Source organism: Drosophila miranda, chromosome XL (assembly GCF_003369915.1).
Source record: "Drosophila miranda strain MSH22 chromosome XL, D.miranda_PacBio2.1, whole genome shotgun sequence".
In the NCBI taxonomy this organism is placed as follows: Eukaryota; Metazoa; Arthropoda; class Insecta; order Diptera; family Drosophilidae; genus Drosophila; species Drosophila miranda.
In genome coordinates, this window is record NC_046673.1 from 11,575,428 (window position 1) to 11,595,955 (window position 20,528).

General features: G+C 46.8%; 3 protein-coding genes across 8 annotated transcripts in view; all 3 read right to left on the reverse strand.

Moving 5' to 3' along the window:
* Positions 1-918: 918 nt before the first annotated feature.
* On the reverse strand, positions 919-3,095 carry LOC108165157. 2 transcript variants are annotated; one of them, XM_033396573.1, is made up of 4 exons: positions 2,743-2,876; positions 2,029-2,644; positions 1,841-1,945; positions 919-1,761 (listed from the first exon to the last, which is right to left on the reverse strand). In XM_033396573.1, the coding sequence occupies exons 1-4, from the start codon at positions 2,775-2,777 to the stop codon at positions 1,063-1,065; spliced, it is 1,455 nt and encodes a 484-aa protein (XP_033252464.1). In that variant the 5' UTR covers positions 2,778-2,876; the 3' UTR covers positions 919-1,062. The 2 variants fall into 2 exon arrangements, with proteins under 2 accessions (XP_033252464.1, XP_017156712.1); XM_017301223.2 differs by having other exon boundaries at positions 2,029-3,095.
* A 2,255-nt stretch (positions 3,096-5,350) lies between these two features.
* LOC108162397 (serine/threonine-protein phosphatase PP-Y-like) lies at positions 5,351-6,440 on the reverse strand. Its single transcript, XM_033396579.1, has one exon. It carries the CDS (start codon positions 6,331-6,333, stop codon positions 5,437-5,439), a length of 897 nt encoding a protein of 298 aa, XP_033252470.1. The 5' UTR covers positions 6,334-6,440; the 3' UTR covers positions 5,351-5,436.
* A 2,814-nt stretch (positions 6,441-9,254) lies between these two features.
* LOC108162384 (homeobox protein cut) overlaps positions 9,255-20,528 on the reverse strand; it is a 76,132-nt gene continuing 64,858 nt past the window's right edge. For 3 of the 5 annotated variants that reach the window (XM_017297111.2, XM_017297102.2, XM_033396540.1), the window contains 2 exons: positions 15,378-15,861; positions 9,255-15,311 (listed from right to left, as the gene is read on the reverse strand). In XM_017297111.2, the coding sequence (XP_017152600.1) occupies positions 11,987-15,311; positions 15,378-15,861 (3,809 nt within the window). In that variant the 3' untranslated portion in view covers positions 9,255-11,986. The remainder of the gene's footprint in view (positions 15,312-15,377; positions 15,862-20,528) is intronic. The other 2 variants (XM_033396548.1, XM_033396538.1) reach the window with 1 other exon arrangement.

The window sequence follows — 20,528 nt, forward strand, 5'->3', positions numbered from 1 at the left end:
AAAATACCAACCAAAAAAGGTACGAAAAAAACCAAATGCTACGCAGATTTGGGACTGACCTTTGGGCCTGCATCACTGTGTATAAGCGAATTGTGTATGTCATACAATAAATAAACTATTCACCACCCATCTGTTGATATCAGCTTACAGCTCTGTCTTGGATAAATACTTTTGAATAGCCAACGAGGCTTAAACCTTTCAGATTTCTCCGTAATACCGCATCTTTGGTCTTTCTTCGGTTTGTATGGCTTGCTGGAAGTCGAGTCGGTTAAATATCTGCCAAATCTAGCCAAATATCGGCAGAAGAATCTAGTCGCAGGCTCCACAGAATCCGAACGAGGACATCAAATTAGTGGTGTCGCTCGTACGGCTCCCGCTTGTATCTGTCGATGAGCTGTTACGTGTAGTGCGTCCTTCTGAGATCGTCGAGCCGAACAAAATCCTCGATGCCTATCGGTGCACCAATTATCCGGACGAGGTTGTGACCAGTATGCAATCTCCTAGGGATGGGATCTTCATCGAGCTGACTTGGTGGTAGTTGATTAACAGCATATGTGATTATCCATACATTGGGAATACATAATAGTTTGCCGGCTCAGATAGTGTATACTAAATCAACGGATTAAAAACAGAAAGCAGGTTGGAAACTATTCCGCCTGCGACGAGGCAGAATTATATACAAATGTTATATTTTATTATTAAACTAAATTATTATTATTATTTATGTTATTGCGATGATTTCTATCGAGTCCCACGATGACTTGACATCAATAAATAATGTAGAAACTGTCTTCAGGTCGTGGTTGTTGAAGTTGTTATACTGTTCAATACCCAAGGTGGAAGGTGGATCCAAAAGTATCTTTTGTATCTTGATCCTATATCGTGGTCATAAAGGAGATTGCAAAAGTTTTGAAGCTATTTTCGCTTTTATTTCTTGTTTATTTATACTCGTATATCTCAGAACTAGTTTTTTTTAGTATCTATACTGAGAATTTTAATGTGCGCCCCTTTACAGCACGAAAGCTTTTGAACGGGCACAGCTGGGAGTTCAAAAACTCTTGATCAGTATGGATCAGCGTAGATTACTTCGTCACTAAAACTGACGGTCCGCTCAGTGTCGTCGGAGGGCGGTCCCTCGTGGTCTTCGATGGGAAAGAGACCAGAGTGATTACTTGGTGTGGGCCAATCGGCCATGTCGCCAATATCTTCATATTCTGCAGGCGACTGCGAGGTAGACGAATCCTCCGATTCCGAAATGTCGTTGGGCAGTCCTGGCTCGCTCCTCCGACAATTGACGTCGAATGGGAAGAGGTGTAGGCCGAGCTGCTTGTAACGCCTCATGCACTCCAAGAAGTTCTGCTGGCGAGTTGCCGTCTCAGCCACGCTCTGCTGGACCGATCGGTGGTCGATGCTGCGCCCCTGGTCCGTGGTGGAGCTGCTCTCAGAGTCTCTGTCTGTACTGCAGCCCGAGTCGTAGACCTGCTGAGGCTCGAACATCTCCTCCTCCGAAGCGTTGGAGCTCCCCACATGAAGCTCCAGCAGATGGCCGCTGGCACGCTCCTGTTCCATGCTGCGGTCGAGTAACACTTGCTTCCGCTGCTGACTGAGTTCCAGGTGCAGGGACGAGAGGTCCTCGGTAAGCGAGTCAGTTAGGCAGGTAACTTCCTCGTTGCGAATCAGTCCCCAGCGTACGGTGCACGGTATGTGGAATGGCATTAGGACGCAGAGTTTGGCCACCAGGCACTTGATCATGCGCATTGTCTGTAAAGGGTGTGTGGTACGGTTCAGCTAGGGCTGTAGAGGATTGGGATGGGGATGTGGATGTGCGCAGTGGGCTCACCTCGCTGTAGGTTTTCTCCGAGAGGGGGTGGAACATCAGCTGATTGGTGACCCTACGCATACATTTTTGTGCCCCAGATAACTCGTGCAGCTCGCTGCGCACCCTCTGCGGAAGATATTAGAGGAAATACAGTATATACAGCTAATGGTAAGGGGCAAAGAATTTGTGAACGAGTGGGCACTGCTTACCATGTTCATATCGCTGCAATTCTCGCCTTCAACGAGCTGGTCGAGCAGGTCATAAAACTTGCTCTGGGCCGCACTAGCCCGCGAGTACATCACGGCCCGTTGCGTCTTGAACTTCTTGAGGGAGTCTTCAGCGAGCTGATAGAGATCCTTGTCGAGGCGCATATTCTGGTCCAGATAGGCAATGGCCTCGGCAAAGTGGTATCGGTCCAGCGGTTGTCCCAACAGTTCAGCCTGCTCTTCGCTGCCAAAGATTAGCGGCTCCATATCGCGAAAGCCCGTTCGACGGAACTCCATTAGCCGACGGCTGAGCTGTGCGCAGAAGTCCTCCTCACCCTGTACGGCCTCCACCACTTCCACCAACTCGCCCAGCAGTCGCACCTTGTTCAGTTTGCCCATCAGCCCCACGTGGCGAGGCGATCTCTCACCAGTGGGCTGGGCGTTAAGCTTTGGTACTAATCCACGCAATTGGCCAGCCAAGGGTGGCCTTGCCAGCAGATGGGGCAACGAGTGAATGGACGGGAGATTAAGGGATGGCGGCGGCAACCCATCTATGTTCACCCTCGGGGGCTCTCCGCGATCACGATCCCGACTCTCATACTGCTCGGCAATGTTGGTGCTGGCCGGTGACGTGTTAAGCGTCACCACGGAGGTGGAATCCGATAGTGAGTTGGCCGAATGGTCCTCATCCTGAGCCAGGGACTGCCATGACCTTACCTGTCCATCGACATCGGCACCTGGGAGGGCATCATTGTAGCGCTCCATTATGTGGCGCAGCTCGTCGCGCACATCTTCAGCGCCATAGTGCTCTGTGAAGTTGTCCTCTATCGCATCTGTGTCCATCAATGCGAGCCAGGGAGACGACTCCTCGTGATCGCCATCTCCGTTTGGTGGCAGCGCGTGACTCCCGTTACTCATTGCGATACAGAGGTGATGTAAGAGATCAGAGACCAAAAATTTAAAAGTTCATTAAGGAATTTTGAGAAAAGTTTTGTCTAAAAGTCGTGAGACTAAATCGATATCGAAAAAAACTAAAGGGAAAAACCAAACAAATCTCTGAAACTGGGAATTTAGAATGGGCGCCTGCTGTGCTATAGCGTCCTCAGTCGCACATTGGCTGGTAGCCCGACAATATAGACAAGGCCACATCAATACTCAAGAAGCTGAAGCGAAGGAATAGCCGCCAGGTTTCCGCCTAGACGTATCAGCTGCAGTCGCACGCGGGAACAGGAGACCCAGAATGGCAGCTACTCCATCCTGGATATATGTATATGTACGTTGCACCACGCCGATGCGTTCGTTCCCGGGCCTTCGTGGGGGCACACACAAGGTTCCAGAAAAATTGCGATAGTTCGCGGTTTGAGTCTTACCAAAATCTCCCTCTCTCCACAATAACCAATAAATCAATTCGTCTCTTCTGGGAACGGCTACTATCATCCATTTTTGAAAGCCCTGCGTACGTATAGAAAAACAAGGGGGAACGTTGTGAGTTGCTGCGGACACCGCAACTCTACAGTTATACCCGATACTAAGTCAGTATGGCTCTCCTCCGGCAGACGCCGCTAATATTAAACGACACGACAAAGAGTGCGTGCGAGAGAGACAGAAAATCAGTCTGAGCGTGACGTCGGGCGCTGCGTAGCCAGTGCAAATTGATTTGTTCCTTTTGGCTATAAAAATTATCTGATCTGGTCCAGATTCAGCAATCTGATAGATATGGTCGTTATCTATGATTCTGCGTTTTTAGTTTTCTCAAATGTGCAATATTGTGGATGCAACAGATTTTCGTTCTTTGTGTGGGCGGAAGGGGGTGGGGTGAAATTCTGAGATATACGTTTTATAGTGAGATCTAACAGAAGTGCGGATACCAAATTTGGTTACTCTAGCCTTAATAGTCTCTGAGATTTGTGGATGCCCCAGATTTTCGTCCTTTGCGGGGGCGGAAGGGGGTGTGGCGAAATTTGGACACGAAACGGTCAAGGTCCGATATCACAGGAGTGTGGATACCAAATTTGGTTGCTCTGGCTCTTATAGGTTCTGAGATCCTTGAACTCATATTTTGCAATTGACAAAACCGACCATGAAACCTGTGTGTTAGAGAGAGACAGAGCGAGAAAGAATGAAATTGTTTTCTTGATTCTGGCTTCAATAATTATACGATCTGATTGAGATCTTACATTCTAAAACATATAGTCATCCTCTACGATTCTGCGTTTTTGGTTTTATCGTATCTTTGAAAATGTGGATGCCACAGATTTTCGTCCTTTGTGGGGGCGGAAGTGGGCGGGGCGAAGTTTTGAAATATTTTTGTAGCAGTGACATATCACAGAAGTCTGGATACAAAACATCGTTGCTCTAGCTCTTATAGTCTTTGAGCACTAGGCGCTGAAGGGGACGGACAGACGGACAGACGGACGGACAGACGGACAGACAGACATGGCTCAATCGACTCGGCTATTGATGCTGATCAAGAATATATATACTTTATGGGGTCGGAAACGATTCCTTCTGGACGTTACACACATCCACTTTTACCACAAATCTAATATACCCCAATACTCATTTTGAGTATCGGGTATAATTAAATATGTTCCGGTTTTCGTAAAATATTTGCTTACGATTTCGGAAAAATTAGTGCAAATTAAATGTAGAAAAATAAATTTCCAATTAAATAAATATAAAAACTTAAAAAATCTGTAAATATGTTTATAATAGTTTCCCGACCAACCTATTGCAAGACCACTAAATAACTTGACATGCGGCGAAATGTCGTCTGAGAATTTTCAGTGGCTTGGGCTCTGAATACGCGACGGCCGTGTAGCTCCAAGAGATGCGATTCACTCATTTTATAGCAATAGCGAGCCCGATAAGTACAATAAGGAGAAGCTATGTAACATCGATAATAACTGCAAAAAGGTCACTTCAAAAGCATGATACTGCATCGAAATGGAACTTATCCCAGACATGGAGGGCAAATATCTGGAGTCTGCAGTTTCAAAACTTAAGTCCTACGCTTTCTTCGAGAAAATGTACCCAAAGAAGTTCGGGGGTATTGGATGAGCTGAGATCTACCTCAAACACAGATCGAAACACAGCCATAGTAACGAATCTTCATGGACCCCAGTTCAGAAACCAGCGAAAAGTTTTCAATACCATCAAAACGAGTCAGCTACACACTGCAAAGGATCTAACGATGAGCTAATGTTAAAAGTAATATTTTGTGCTTCGTTAAGGCTTCCACCTAATACGGTTAGATTGGTTACTACTGCGATTACTACTGCGGTTAGATTGTCAATCCGTACAAAAAAGGCATCGTAATATTCGCTATGAATATTTACAGCATTAGTATATTTTTCAAGAGTGATCGATTTTATGCTGTTCCGGAAACATATCGAGTGTTAGGTTCTATTGCTATTTAAAGTTTGTGCGATCCAGGATCACGAAGCTGACGACGAGCTCGTCGCTGACACACATCACTGCCGCCGCGTTGTTCCACAGTCCACAGTAGTTAGGGGCCGTGAAAATGCTGATGAGGCGTCGGTTGGCAAACATCTCGTAGCCATCCTCGACGACCTCGTGGGCGCGGATCATCAGGTCGAAATTGTAGGCTGCAAGAAACTCCGTTACGATCTTCTCGTCGTAGGTGAAGCTCACGCCTCGGTCGTTGTGGCCCCAACCGAAGCCAGTGCGGTTCAGGTCCGCCCATAGAAGGTCACAGAGCAAGCCCTCTTTGGGGATGTCCGTGGGGCGGGCGAGGTTCCGGATCTGGTTCAGGCTCTCGAGTGAAGGGCTCAGGCCGCCGTGGCAGCAGAAGATACGGTTAGCCACGACGGCGGCCACCGGAAAGCAGTCGAAGCAGTCGGTGAATTGGCGCCACGTTCGTACGTTGTGGCGCCGCTTTATCTCATCGTAGAAGCCATACAGACGCGTCATGCCAGCGCACTCGTGATTGCCGCGCAGCAGGAAAAAGTTTTCCGGATAGCGCACCTTATAGGCCATCAGCAGGCAGATGGTCTCCAGCGACTGCTTGCCCCTGTCCACATAGTCGCCCAGAAACAGATAGTTCGTTTCCGGCGGAAATCCACACGCCTTGAAGACTCGAAGCAGATCTGTGAACTGGCCGTGCACATCGCCGCACACCTTTATGGGCACCTCCAGCTCCAGGAGCATCGGCTGTTTCAGAAACACTTCGCGCGCCTCTCTGCACAGCGCCACGATCACCTCCTTCGACAGGGTGCAGTTCTCCCCGCCCGTCAATCCAGTTAGTTCCTGGATAATCTGGTCCAATTTTGACTTGTCCAAGCTCATCTTTATACTAGAATTTCCACGAATATTCAAAGTGTAACCCGGTGTTTTGAAACGCTCAATTTGTCAGAGTATACAAAATAAAATAGTCTTTGGCATTTTTCGCATAGACTCCCGAGTTATCCGTTGCCAAAGGGAAGGATCTCGAAGGAGATCTCAATGACTTGATTTATTGAAATTCACTTTTAGATAGCAGCCAGAATAGTTGATGTCTGCTCTGGCATCCGGCGTATGTAAGCGATACGGCTTTCCGGACTTCCAGTACTGAAGAGTTTAGGGATAAATTAGTATTCTGATGGGTGTGGATTGCTGTAACACCCATAAGGAAGCGTTTGCGATCCTATACAGTATACATATTTTTTATTAGCATCAATAACCGATTTGATATGACTATTTCCTTTCCGAGGCCTACAACGTTACCGCCCGTTATTTTCTAAGAATGTGTGGTAAAAAAGCAAAGTTTTCCACGGATTTTCCAGCTCCAGCTGCCATTTCATACGATATTCTGATGATTACTCGCCCTACGAATTATGAATGAAGAAGCATTCGGAAGAAGCGTACTTAAATATAGATGAGGTCGAACCTTGGAACTGTATCGAAATTCCCTCCTGTTCTACGCTCTCCCAGAACTGCACTTTGCAGAGACCATTACCCATTACTAATACTAGCCATTCGATTGGAATACAGTAGATTCGTCTTTATTGAATTTGATTTCTCTGTTCAGTTTTACATGCTATATAAACTAGTTTATTAATCATATTATTAATATTTATATTTTCATTATTTCGTGCGTCTCTTCACCGTCGCCTCCGTCTCTTCCTTTGCCACTTTGTTAATATAATTTTTTGATAATTGTTTTTGCAGCAGTGTCGGTTTCTGTTTTCATTTGATTTTATTTGCAAAATGCTCGTTTTACGGAAGTACACTGCCGTATTCGGGAGTACTCGTACTTTCAATGATTCAAATCAAAGATCAATTACGATTTAGCTTAGGTTTAAAAAAAAATATGCCTTTTTTTTATTCAATGCTCGTGTGCATTTATACAAGAAATGCTACAAAAAAATGTGTGTGTGTTTGTGTGTGTGTATATGTCTCATTTATGCTTATTTTGGGGTAAATTTTCTTGTTGGATTGCTTAGATCTTAGAAAATGGTATCGAGGCTTGCCAAAAATTGTTTATTCTTAAGTTTAGTTTCTATGTATGTATATATATAATATATATATATATATATATGTATATATATCTATGTATGGTTTTCTTGCATTTAATTTCGTTTATATGTATGTATATTTTTGATATTTTTGCTGCTTTGGTTTTTGTTTTTTTGGGCACATTTTGCTAATATTCTTAAGAATCTTAATTGTTGTTAATTTTCATTCTGTCATCATTATTTTGTATTCCTCTTTTTTTTGTTTTTGGGCGGATTTCAAACTGAAAAACGGAGCTGGTTCTCGTTAAGATCATTGTTGGTGAAAAACTTAGGGGTTGCCGGCTTTCGGAGAATCGCTGTGTGTTAACTACGGTTTTATCTTTCAACTATCTTTGTATGTCTATAGAGATTTGCATGTATATACTATATCGGTTTATCAGTTGGTTAACTTTATCTGGCTATATCAAGACATGGTGCCCCCATGGGTTGGGTTCTGTTTCGCCTTTGCGTTCGGTTTCGTGTCTTGTAAAATAGCTCGCATATTAATCGTATTATTAATCGTAATGCTTTAAACATAATATTGATATGGTCTGGTTTTTCTGTTTTCTTCTTAGGTTCTTAGGTTCCTCTCTTTTTCCGGATGTGAAATCTCACGTTTCACTATGGTTTCTCATATGTACAGCTACAGGGGCTAAACGCGGGGTTGAACGAGGGGGGATACTTGGCATTGATTAAAAATTGTATATCCGTATCAGTATGTGTGTGTATATTTTTGTGTGTTTATGTGTGTGTGTGTATATCACCATGGGCTTAAATTCATTCATATTCATATTCATATCCGTATCCATATAGATGTACATACATATGCAACTCTCCTTAGAACTTTCTACAAAAGTTGAGCTTAAAAAACTGCAATTGCTCACAATTAATTATCTTTTCATTTGGAGTATAAAAAGTAGAGCACATTCTCTCCTGTTCTCGTTCTTGTTCTTGTTGTTGTGTGTTTTTAAATTGGAAGGATATTTTTCATAATTTCATAATTACTAAGATCGATTCGCATATACTCGTACCATTTCATCTCATCTCATATCATTTCATAATTATTTTGTATATATTTACAGCTCAAGTTTTGATTTAATCAATTGTGTTTTTATCTTCTTTTCTTGCTTGATCGAGTTTAAAATTAATTACGTATGTTTCTCCCTCTGCTCTGCCTGCCTAAGGATATATGGATCTATGCAAAAAATTTCATCTGCCTACGTGACTATACCATATACTATATACCATATGTATATGTATCTGTGTGTTTGCTTCAATATATTTTGCTTTATTTATGTATTCTGTTGCTTTAATTTACTTGGCTAGCACCGCATATTATGTATATATATGTGACTATTTATATATATGTGTGTATGTGTATGCATATGCATAAAAATGCTGTTCATGCATATATTTGTATATATAAACATATGGCTCAGATGGCTTGTATAGCACGAGAGCTATCTTATTTCCAGATCCCTAAAAGTATGCTATATCTGAGCCAATCTTTGCGTGTATGTGTGTGTGTGTGCGTGCGAGTGTGTGTTTGTGTTTATAAGGGTGGGTTGTGGGCGGGTTCAGGAAGGGATACGAGATTTATAAGAGATTGCGAGTACTTTCGTTCCTCAGCGGCATCCGATTTGCTAAGTGAAATCAAAAGGCCTTTGGATTCGGAGCAAGGATTCGTTGGTTTTTCTTGTGGAAAATTTGTGGAAAATAAAAAAAGGATTCTCGATGGGTTTTTTTTTCGTTTAATAAAACATTTTTATTTGATAAAGTTTCGTTCATGTTCATGTATTATTGGTATGTTGTTTGCTTTTGTTTTTTCTTCTTCTCTTCCTTCCTTCCTCTATATATATATATCATATATATCATATACATATATATATATTATAATAATTACAATAATAATAATAATAATAATAAAAATACAAAGACAAAAAAGTTGTGTACTACGAAATAATTAGAACTAAAAGTTGCGAACAATTTCATCGTGTCGTGTGGGTTTTCTGGGGGTGGGGTCTTCTCAGGGGTCCCGGTCCCACCATCATTGTATTCCATATTTTGTATATATATTTTATATATATATTTACTTTCATATATATTGTTTATCATATCCATATTAGGTGTAATTTATCCATTAGCTAAAGCGTATGAAAATGCAAAGTATTTAACACGTTTACTTAAACACAAACAGGAGGAAAGGAAATGTCGATTGGAAAAACTATATATATGTACATATGTCTATATGTATATATATATATATATATAAATTAAAGAAGATCTCAACAGATTTGCTGACACTTGTCTTTTGCATATTTTTTAAATATTGGCTTAATATTTTTGCTTTACGTTTTTTTTTTTTTTTTGTTTTATTCTTGAATAAATTTTGTTTGGAGACGCAAATTGTATTTTTTTAGGTATCTGAAATGTGTTTGGTATATGTTGGTATTTTTTCGTTTCCTTATTTCCATCTTCTCCTTCTCCTTCCTTCTTCAACCTCTCCATTTACTTTTCATATATATGTATGTAATAATAATAATAATAATAATAATAACGCGGCAAATTTCGGGCCTATGCAAAAATGTTTCTTATTTTTGTGTATTTTTAATTTATTTAGTTTTGCTGTTGCTTTTGTTTTAATATTTTCTTTTTGGTTTTGAGAAATTGATTTTTACGCTTAAATATTTAGCCTAGGAAAAAAAAGGTTGCATTAAATATTCTTAAAAATGGTTTGGTTTTTTCTTGTTGTTGTTCGTTTTTAGGAAAACAGATTCATTTTTTTTTGTGGTTTTTTCTTGCTTTTGGTTTTTATTTTTGAAATTTGTTTAATTTTACGATTACCTTGTAAACTTAGGCTCTAGGCAAAAAAAAAATTGGCTCTCTTAGATTAGGGTTTTTAAATGTTTGTTTTTGTTTTTTTTTTTTGCTTTTTTTTGTTTGCTTTTTTATGTAATTTCTTTAGTACGATATGCGGTTTGTGTTTTAAAGTTTTTCGTGTTTTGTTTTCGCTTCCATCTCGAAATATATGAGTGTCACAGAAGAAATTGTTGGTATTTATGCTAGGGGTTTAATGCGAATTTAAATTATCGTTAGGCTACGTTGATAAACTCCCCGATTCTCCCTCCACGCATATGATTTTTCATATATTCATATATGTATGTATATACTATATATATATATGTCTATATATATATTTATGTATATGCATAATTATTTATAGAGTAAGTAGATTATAAATAATAATTTAGTGCATTTTGCGGTTTTACTTTTGCTATAATTATGAATTATTCAATTTGTTATCATTGTGTGTGTGTGTGGGGTGTGTGTGTGTGTGTGATTTTTACGTAAATTCAAAATTTACAAAATTTATTGTTATATATTTTACGTTTCGCTCTCGCTTCCCCTCTCTTCTCTACTATTCTTTTCCTCACAATTTTTTTCCCTTCTTCTCAATGAACTTTGATTCAACAAATATGTATTAAAGAAAAAAAAACAAAATTAAAAGGGAAAGGGGACAAACATTTTCCTCGCGGCATTTTTCTTGCTTTCAACTATCTTTTACTTTGGGTTTTCTTTTCTTATTTTGCTTTCGCTTCTGCTTAATCGCTTCTCGTTTCTCCTTTCGTTTTGTGTGTTTTGCTTGAGATCAAAAGATAGTTTAACAAGTCGGGACTCAGGGGGGATCGGGAGGATCTGGTGGAGTACGAAGGAAGAACGAAATAACGAAAGAAAGATCATGCCTCGCGAGGAGTCTATGTACAGAACGGCTTCTCTGGTTCGTTTAGTCTGTATGTACACTCAACCATTGAATAATGTGCGTAGTCCTAGTCCTATATCATCATCGTCATTATTCATAATTCATTATCATAATCGTAATCATATTCATAATCGTAATCGTGTTAAAAATAGATCGACAAACAAAATATATGTATAGTTATCCATCCTACCGCCTTCGCTTACAGTCTTCAAGTAGAAACAAATCAAAAAAAATCTTTGCAAGATCTCTTTCGCTATCATTGGATCTTGGCTTTTGGTTAAAGTTCTTGGGCAAGTCAGTGGGGGCCTTGTTTTTGTTTTTTTGGGTAGATGGGTAGATAGGGGATATGGGGGATTGGGTGCTTTTAATACTTTTGCGCTCCTCGCATAGCGTCTCTAAACTTTTAGCTACAATTATTACAACTCCGGGCAACCAGACCTAAGGCTATCCTATCCTAAGTCCCATAGGTATTGTATTGTATTGTATGGTATTGTATGTAGTATGATAAAAAAAAACAGAAAAAAATAGAGTTCTCTACGATCTAGGTGCTATGTATCGATATATCTAGCCCGCTCGAGGCGAGTCCTGGGTCTAGGTCTACGTCTAGGTCTAAACATCCAAACTTAATCACAAGTAAACGGTCGTCTCCATCGCCATCCGCATCTGCATCTGCATCTGCCTCCCCATCGTTGATCATTGCACTGTCCTAGTAGTTCCACGCGGCTGCTGGCGCGGCACTGGCTACCGCCTGGGCGGCTGCCACAGCCCCGCTGCCAGCAGCTTCTGTGGCGGCGATACAGGCCGCTGACGACTCCTCGGAGTCTGCCTGGCCTGGGGCGCCGTTGCTGCTCAGGCGGCGCACGCGCACCAGACGCAGCTTCTCCTCGTTGATCACCTTCAGCTTCTTCTCCGCCTCGCTCGCCTCGCAGTCGAGGCCACCATCCAGCTGCTGCTGCAGCTGCTGGTGCTTCTGGTCCTCCTCCTCGTCGTCGTCCTCCTCCTGCTTGATGTGCACCTCGGGCTCCATGAACCGCTGGTCGATCTCCAGCTGGGCGTGCTCGTGCTCCGAGTCGCCGCCGCCAGCCTCCACGGACTTGCCATCAGCCTCGTCCCGACCGTAGTCGGAGGAGCCCTGTTGCATCACACAGACGCCGTTGATGATGCGCTCGCTATCGCTGCCGGCGCCAGACTGTGCCGCTACTGCGGCTGCTGCTGCTGCCGCTGCCACGGCTGCCGCTGCAAGTCCCGCATTGGGGGTGGTGCTGCCAGCAGGGTTCACCCACTGGGGGGCCGCAGGCTTGCGGCGGGAGCTGCGCACGGCGTTGCTCATGTAGGCGGCTGCCGCCGAGGCGAGGGCGGACTTCTGCAGGATCTTCTCGTACTCGGAGACGGCCTTGTCCTCCGCCTCCTGGCCCTCCAGCGACTCGTTGTCGCTCATGTTGTGGCCGCTGGCGTCCATCTCCAGGTCGTCCTGGTAGTCGTCGCTGCGCTCGCGCTTCAGCGTCGGCATGGATAGGTCCAGGCCGCTCATCTGCTCCTTGAACGCCTGGTTGAGGGCCTGCAGCTGCAGTTCATCTCCGACACCAACGCCAGCCGCACCGACGGCCGCAGCAGCGGCGGCAGCTCCGGCAGCAGCCGCGGCGCCCGGTATCCCCGCCAGACTGCGTCCGAGGATAGCGGCCGCCGCGAAGTACGGTGGGTAGGGGATGGGCGCTCCGCCCAGGCCCATGCGCTCCTTGTGCAGCTCGACGAGCCGCTGCTGGAGGAGGATGCGGAACTGGACGGGATCGAAGGGGGTCGCGTTGGTGTTCTCCCGACTCGGTATGGGGTTGTCCTGGCCGGGCTGGCCGTGGGGCACCTGCTGCTTGAGCCGCATGCGGTGGTTGTGGAACCAGTTGGTGATGGTCCGTGTGGCCAGGCTGAGCTCGTTGGCCAGGAACTCGATGGTGCCCACATTGGGGTACGGGTCGAGGGCGAACGCCAGGCGCAGCGCCTCCTTCTGCTCCTCGGAGAAGAGCACGCGCTGCTTCTTGCTGGGCGGCGCACCGCCCACGGAGCCCACGGAGCCGGGTCCGGGGCTGCTGGTGTAGAAGTCGTTGGTGTCGTTGCTGGAGGTGTCGCTGCTGTTGTCCTGCTGGTTGGGCCCGGTGCTGCGGCGCCGCTTGCTCGCCTCCCGCCGCTCGTTCTTGAGCAGCTGCAGCCGCTCCACATTGTTGGCGTCGCTAAGCCACAGCTGCATCCGGATGAACGGCTCCCGGCCCTTGATCGAGAGCATGTGCCAGGGCTTCGGTTTGCTGAGAAGCTCCGACACGGAGCCCTGCGACAGGCCCAGCACCGCCTCGCCGAAGATCTTCTGGCCGATGTTGTTCGCCAGCAGAGCCTCCTTGATCTTGGTGGTGATGTCGTGCGTGTCCAGGTCCTGGGTGAGGGCGGCCATCTCGTAGACGGTGGGCGACATGTGCTGATGCAGGCTGCGCATGGCATTGGGCGCATGTGCGCCTCCGTGCACGGGCATCAGCATGGGCTTCTTCTCGCCCACCGGCCCTGAGGGTGGCCCAACGGGTCCACCGGCATTGCCCTGGCCCCCGGGATTGGAGCCAACGCCGACGGCGGACGCAGCACCACCCGAGGCTGGCAGGCTGATGGCATGCTGGGGAGGCAGGCCCGGTGACGTGAGCAGCATGTTCTGGTGGTGCAGGGCGGCGGCTGCCTGGGCGGCCGCGGCCGCCTGCTGGTGCTGGTGCTGCTGGTGCTGCTGGTGCGGATGTGGATGGGGGTGCTGATGGGGATGCTGGTGCTGGCTCTGCTGCTGGGCGGCAACGGCGGCGGCAGCAGCGGCCGCCTGCTGCTGCTGTTGCATGGCCGCGGACATGGCGACGGCCTGCATCTGCTGCATGATGTGCTGCGCCTGGGCGGGCTCCTGCAGCTTCAGCTCGTTCATCATCTTCTGCATGGGCAGGGCGGCGGCCTGCATCTTGCTGGCCAGGCCCTGGGGCATCTGGGGGCTGCCGGAATAGCTACCGGTGCGCATCAGCTTCTCGGGCGCGATCTTGTACTGGCTGGCAACCAGCTTGTGCACGGCATTCTCGTCCTCGAGGAACATCTTCATGCGGATGAAGGGCTCGCGTCCCTTCTGGGTGAGCATGTGCCAGGGCTTGGGGCGGGCCAGCAGGTCGGAGACTGAGCCCTGGGACAGGCCCAGCACCGACTCACCGAAGAGGCGCTGCGAGATGCTGTACTGGGAGAGAGCCTCCTTCACGCGCCGCACAATGTCCTCCGTGTTGAGGTTGTTGAACATGTCGAACTGCTGCTGGGTGATGGGCGGTAGCACCGCCTTGGTGGGGCGTTGCGGAGTGCTGTGGTGCGGCGTAACCGGCGGCTGAGTGATCAGCGAATTGGTGATGGACGCCATTCGCTGCAGGGGGCTGGCGGTGGCCGCAAACTCCTCGCCCTGGTTGCTCAGAGCCGGCGGCAGGATCGAGTTGCTCAGCGGACTGGGGGCGGCCGAGTTGCTGGCATGGCTGCCCGCTCCTACGGATCCTGCTCCGGCTCCAACGCCGTCTCTGGCGCTGGAGAGGCTGTTGGCCGAGCCGGGCACGCTGCCGGCACTGCCCGAGGGAGGGGCTGGCGGTGCTGGCGGGGCCGGGGTGTCGGACTTGCGGCCGTGCAGCGACTGCGGATAGTCGCGTGGATCCTCGCGGTCACCGTCCTTGGAGCTGCTGCTGCTGTGCTCCAGCGAGCCGCGCTGCCCGTTCAGCTTGATATCCTTGACGGAGCCCAGCGAGAGGTCCTGGGCGCCATTGAGCACCTGCTGCTGCAGGGCCATCAGACTGGAGAAGTTGGGAAAGCCGGACACCGCCTGGGCTTGGGCCTGGGCCTGGGCCGCCTGCTGCTGCTGCTGCTGGTGCTGCTGCTGCAGTTTGGCGATCTCCCGCTCGAAGGCGTGGCGCATGTTCTCGTCGGGAACTGGGAATGCATTGGCCGCCCCGGGCATGCCGGCGGCCCCTCCAAAGAAGGGCGACAACAGAAAGCTATTTTCGAGAAGAGACAAAGTGGTCAGAGATGGTTCTCCCCAAGTGCTCTCCATCGGTACTCACCTGGGGAAGGCTGCCTCGCGTGGTGTGCGGGCTATCAGCTCCTGGTAGAGGCGCGCCATCTTGTCCTGGGCGAGATCTTCGTGGCGGAGTCGCTGCTGCTGCTCGCGCTCCCGTTCGCGCTGCTCCCGCTGCTGCTGGTGCTGTTGGTGCTGCTGCTGGGCGGCGGCCACCACAGCGTCCCGCTGCTCGGAGGCCATGTGCTGCTGCTCCCGGTGCTGGTGCTGCTGCTGCTTCAGCTGCTGCTCCACCTTGAAGAAGGGCGATGTGCAGCTCTGGGGCGGCGACTTGCTGTCCTCGTTGCTGTGCGTGTCCTCGCCGGCGTGGCGACGCTGCTGGTCCTGCTGGTCCCGCTGCTGCTGGGCGGCGGTGCTCTTCATCAGGGAGGAGGCCTCGCTCAGGATGTGGGCAATGCGGTCCTCCGACATGGAGTCATCGCCACCGCCACCGCCAGCGCCACGTCCCGCATACTGGGGCAGACCCGAATCTGCAACAGCAAAAAAGGAGGAGACACAGAGAGAGAGAAAGAGAGAGAGAGAGATAGGATTAGAGAGGGCGATCGTAAAGACACTGCTGGGGATATACATCCCATTAAAGGTTGTAAAGTTTATGTGGCCTCCACTTGGGCTTTGAGGGCTCTGCTCATTTATTAAGGTTCGCTCTATTGGCTGTGACAGGACATGGACACAGACCCAGACCTCGAACCAGACCTCGAACCAGACCCCGACCCCGACCACGACTCCGAGTCCAACCGAAAACCAATTAAGCCATAAAGCGTTCAAAAAGCCAAAGCGAATTTGTGGCCATAAAGCGGCGCTGCAGTTGAAAGGGCCACCGCTCCCCATCAAGTGTCCCACCACTGAGAGAAAATCCCCGGGCAACATGCCCATGCACTGACAGAAATTGCAAGCGGTTCGCCATCCCATCCCATCCCATCCCATCCCAGAGGAGAGACTGCGCTGGGAGTGGGAGTGGATGAGGTTGGGGGGTGTGGGTGCTCAATTATATCCAGCAACAAAAATGCCGAACGATGAATGGTCAACAAAAAAGTATTTGTGCCCGTTCCCCTTTCCTGCCTGCCTTCCTGTTATGCTTCCTCCATCCTGTTCCCCCCTCCCCCTTTAAATAGTTGTTCGATGCAGGAGAGCATTGCGCTAATTTGGCACGCGCCTGGTCCCCCATCCTCCGCCCTCGAGGCCCCCACCACCCTCTGAGGGAGCTGCTCATCGAAGCGGGAGTTTGGTCACAGGGCTAGCGACCAGCGACCAGAAACCAGGAGTTGAATAAACGAAATGAATAAATGAATGAATTCAATTGCAATTGAGAGCGGAGGATGCAAAAAAAAAAAAAAAAACAGCAGCAAAAAAATATTTCATGTGCGGCACAAAAAACGATGCACACGAAAACTGAAAAATTGTTTTGCAGAAATTCAATTGAAATGGAGAAGCGTTTTGCTTTTTGGCTTTTTACTTTTCACGTGACACAGCGACAGAGACAGAGAGAGAGAGAGAGAGAGAGAGAGAGAGAAAGGGTGAGAGGTACAGAGAATCGAGTGGTAAATTGCAAAATAATCACACAAGTGGTTCGCCCCGAATACAAGGACCATAGAATTTCCTGTGTGATGTCCTGCGGCATGTTTTGTGGCTGCCACAGCACAAACATCAATCAGCCGCACACGTTCAACGCGAACAAGGGGGCGAGGCGGGGCGGGGCAGCAATGGGGCCATGAGCGACTGTGGACTGTGGACTGCGAAATGAAATAACTGAAAATCGCTTTACAATTGCCAAGCATAATCGATGCCCAAAGGAGCAAACACTTGAATGCCAAATAAAACTGCAAGAATCGCTCCAAAAAGCGGAAACGGAAATCAACACATGAATGACAAATGTGGTCCCTCCCCTGCCACGACAAACAAAGAAACAAAATAAAAAAAAAAACACAGCCCCTCTGGACAGAGCCATTGAAGCGAGAGATTCATAGATTCAGAGAAAGAGAGACAGTGGAAGGGAGATGTGGTAGCCCTAGCCACAGGACCACCGACCACACAGATAGATGGATAAAGGCGATAAAATGGCCAACTACAATAGATCGGAGCCCTCTTAACGTGGTCCAGTGTCCTGTCCAGAGTGGACTCCTCACACACACTCCAATCGCTGTGAGATTCGTTGCCATGTTCTCTACTTCCATTTTTTTTGTGGCGAATAAAAATTGGAAAAATGATTTTTGTGTGAATTTTTTCCTTATGTGACTCCTTGTCGTCGCTTCATTTGGGGATTACAAAGTGTTTTTGTGTTATAAAGTCGAAGATGACATTGATGACACCTGGAATGACCCAGGCCATAGAATACCACGAGTAGATCCGGGCCAGACCCACAGATTGGAACAGGATATAAAAGAATAGAGTGAAATGGAAATGAAAGTGCGGCGTCTGGGATGGGTATCGAATGGACAGACACAGACAGCTTAAGCGGTCTTAGTGGAAGACTGTGGTGATGGGGAATGGGGGTTGGAATTCGGAGTTCATAGATTAAAGTTCATTCCCTTTGGAGTGTAGTTTTGGGTAACATAAGCCCCAAAAGGACTACTTTAAGAAACGATTGACTGTGCCTGATCGCCACGTTTCGTTGGTGACTGCACTTTAATCTATAATTTAAGAGTCTCGTGTGGCGCATTTCCGAGCAGACAAGGCTCTTGCCCCCAGCCTTCATAACGGATTCATCGCCCGCAGTTTTTTGGCCCAACTTTCGCTTCCTCCGCGAATGGCCATCCTTTATGGCCATCATTCAACTTTTTACTCTACAGATGCAGATATTTATATATAGAAATATATATGTAGATATAGATATGGATGGCCACTTTTTTGTCTGCGATTTACATTCATTTTTTTTTGTTTTGTTTTTTTTTGTATGCCCCAATCCCCAATCCCCAATCTTTTTTTGTTTTGTTTTTTTGTAATTTATTAGAGAGGAACATGTTGACCAAATTGTCATTCAAAGGGATTTCGGATTTGTGCCGGACGCCAGATATGAGCTATCATATTTGTCTACCTTCGTGAAGAGAATACAGATGTGTTGGTGTTGTGTACCAGGATATATATGTATACCAATACGAATACGAGTGTATATTATATGGATAAGATATATTTGTATTTGTATATTTTTATATATGACAATCTATCCTAACCCATCTCGGTCTTCTCCCGCTCCAGCAATTTGCCTGATGAATATTTGCCTTTTATAACAAATCAGAGAGGAGGGAAGGAGCCCGCCCAGACACATGAGTGGATGGATGCTTCAGCTTCAGCTTCAGCTCCAGGAGGTACTCCTCCCACCTCTGCTGTCTTTGGCTTTCTGTCTGTGTGTGTGTGGTGGGGGATGGGTGGTTGCCATGTGGGGCTGATTCGTTTGTTTTTTATTCTAATACAATAAATATTTGCCAGCACACAAATATGTAATCATACTTCAACATGTCGCGCCGCACCGAAAGGGTTCGTTTCTCCCATTCCCATTCCCATTCCCATATTCATTCTAGAACCGAGTCAGTGTGTGATGGTGGGGCGGGGGAACGGGTGGAATTGAACGGCACATTGAAATTGGCACACGCACGCAATTTGCATTAATTGCAAGAAAAATTTTCTAATTAAAATGCCAGTCATTTGTATTTCTTTTCTCCCCATTCGAATGAGGACTCCTCCACATGCCCACATACCCCTCCGTACGACCCCATGCCCCATGCCCCGCTCCTTTTCCATTCTCCTTCCTTTGTCAGTTATCCATTTGTTGTTGCTTGGTATTAGCAAAAGTGTCAATTAAAACAAAAAAACACACACAGAGAGAACACACATCAAGGAAACGAAGGGGCTAGGAGAAGGATCTTGATGAGGAGTAGCTGGAGGACCAGGATGAATTGGTAGCTTCTTATCCTTCTGGGTGAACAGAGGGCAAACGTAGCATGGAAAATTGAAGAGCTTCGACAGCGTTGGGACTGGGACTGGCACTGCACGGCAGCGTCTCACCTGTTATCAAAAAACGTTTCACCTTCAAATTCTCCATCACTCACTCTCTCTGTCTCACACTCTTTGGCTCTGTCGCACTCACACAATGTTTGTCTTGCAATTAAGCAGAAAATATGAGAGAAGGAAGAAGTGATGGCAGCAGAGAGAGAGAGAGAGAGAGAGAGGGCGAGGGAGACCGATGACAGGAGAGAGTAGAAGGCTGCAGAAAGGGCAGAAGAAGGAGCTTAAGCGAGAGGGAGAGAGAGAGAGGGGCTAAATGAGACAACAGCTGTGTGTTTGTGTGCAGGTGGTGGAATGAGCGGAATGGATACAACGCGTGGTTGGAATGCCGGGAATGGAATGGGTATGTGTGCAGCAGCAGCAACTTTGTCTTGCATTTTAATTTGTTTTCGTCATGATTTCGCTTTGTTGTTCCATCTCCATGCTTCCCCACCTCCCCCCTCTCTCTCTCTTTCTCTCTCTCTCGCGCTCTATATATTGCACTCTTTCTCTCTCTCTCTCTCTCTCTCACTTTGGCTCTTGTCAAAGTTCATTACAAAGTAATTAGCTGCCTTATATGCAAAATAAGAAATACAAAAATCAAGAAGCAAAAATAAGTAAAAGAACCGGCAACACGAACACGACATGTGCAACATTAATTTGCGGCAGGCAGGAGCAACCCAAAACTTTCCCCATTTACCTCCCCCTATTTGGGGGGAGGAGGCGTGTCTGGTGCCCCGCTGGTATACATTTTTATATATTCTGGTTTATAGTATTATTATTTTTTTTTCTTCTTTCTGGCAACCCCATCAAATTAGCACCCCTTGATCGGAGGCCATTACTCTTCGATGTTGCCCAGCCCCAGCCCAATCCTCCTCTCAGCAGACCCCATCCTCGTACCCCTATGAAATGCCTGATTGCCCCATTTCGTTCATCACAAAAGATATCAAAGAAATTAAAAATAAAATAAATTTCACAAATTTTGTTTCCCATTTTCTATGCTGTTTTCATTTTTAAAATACCCCTTGAAGGAGGGGGCATAATGATCCTCTCGCCACTTCTACAGCTAAATCTAAGCAGTAGAGCTGAATAAATCATAGAATTATCTATATGTTCCAGGGTATCTCATGGTTCGCGCCTGCAAGAATTTCCTTCAATC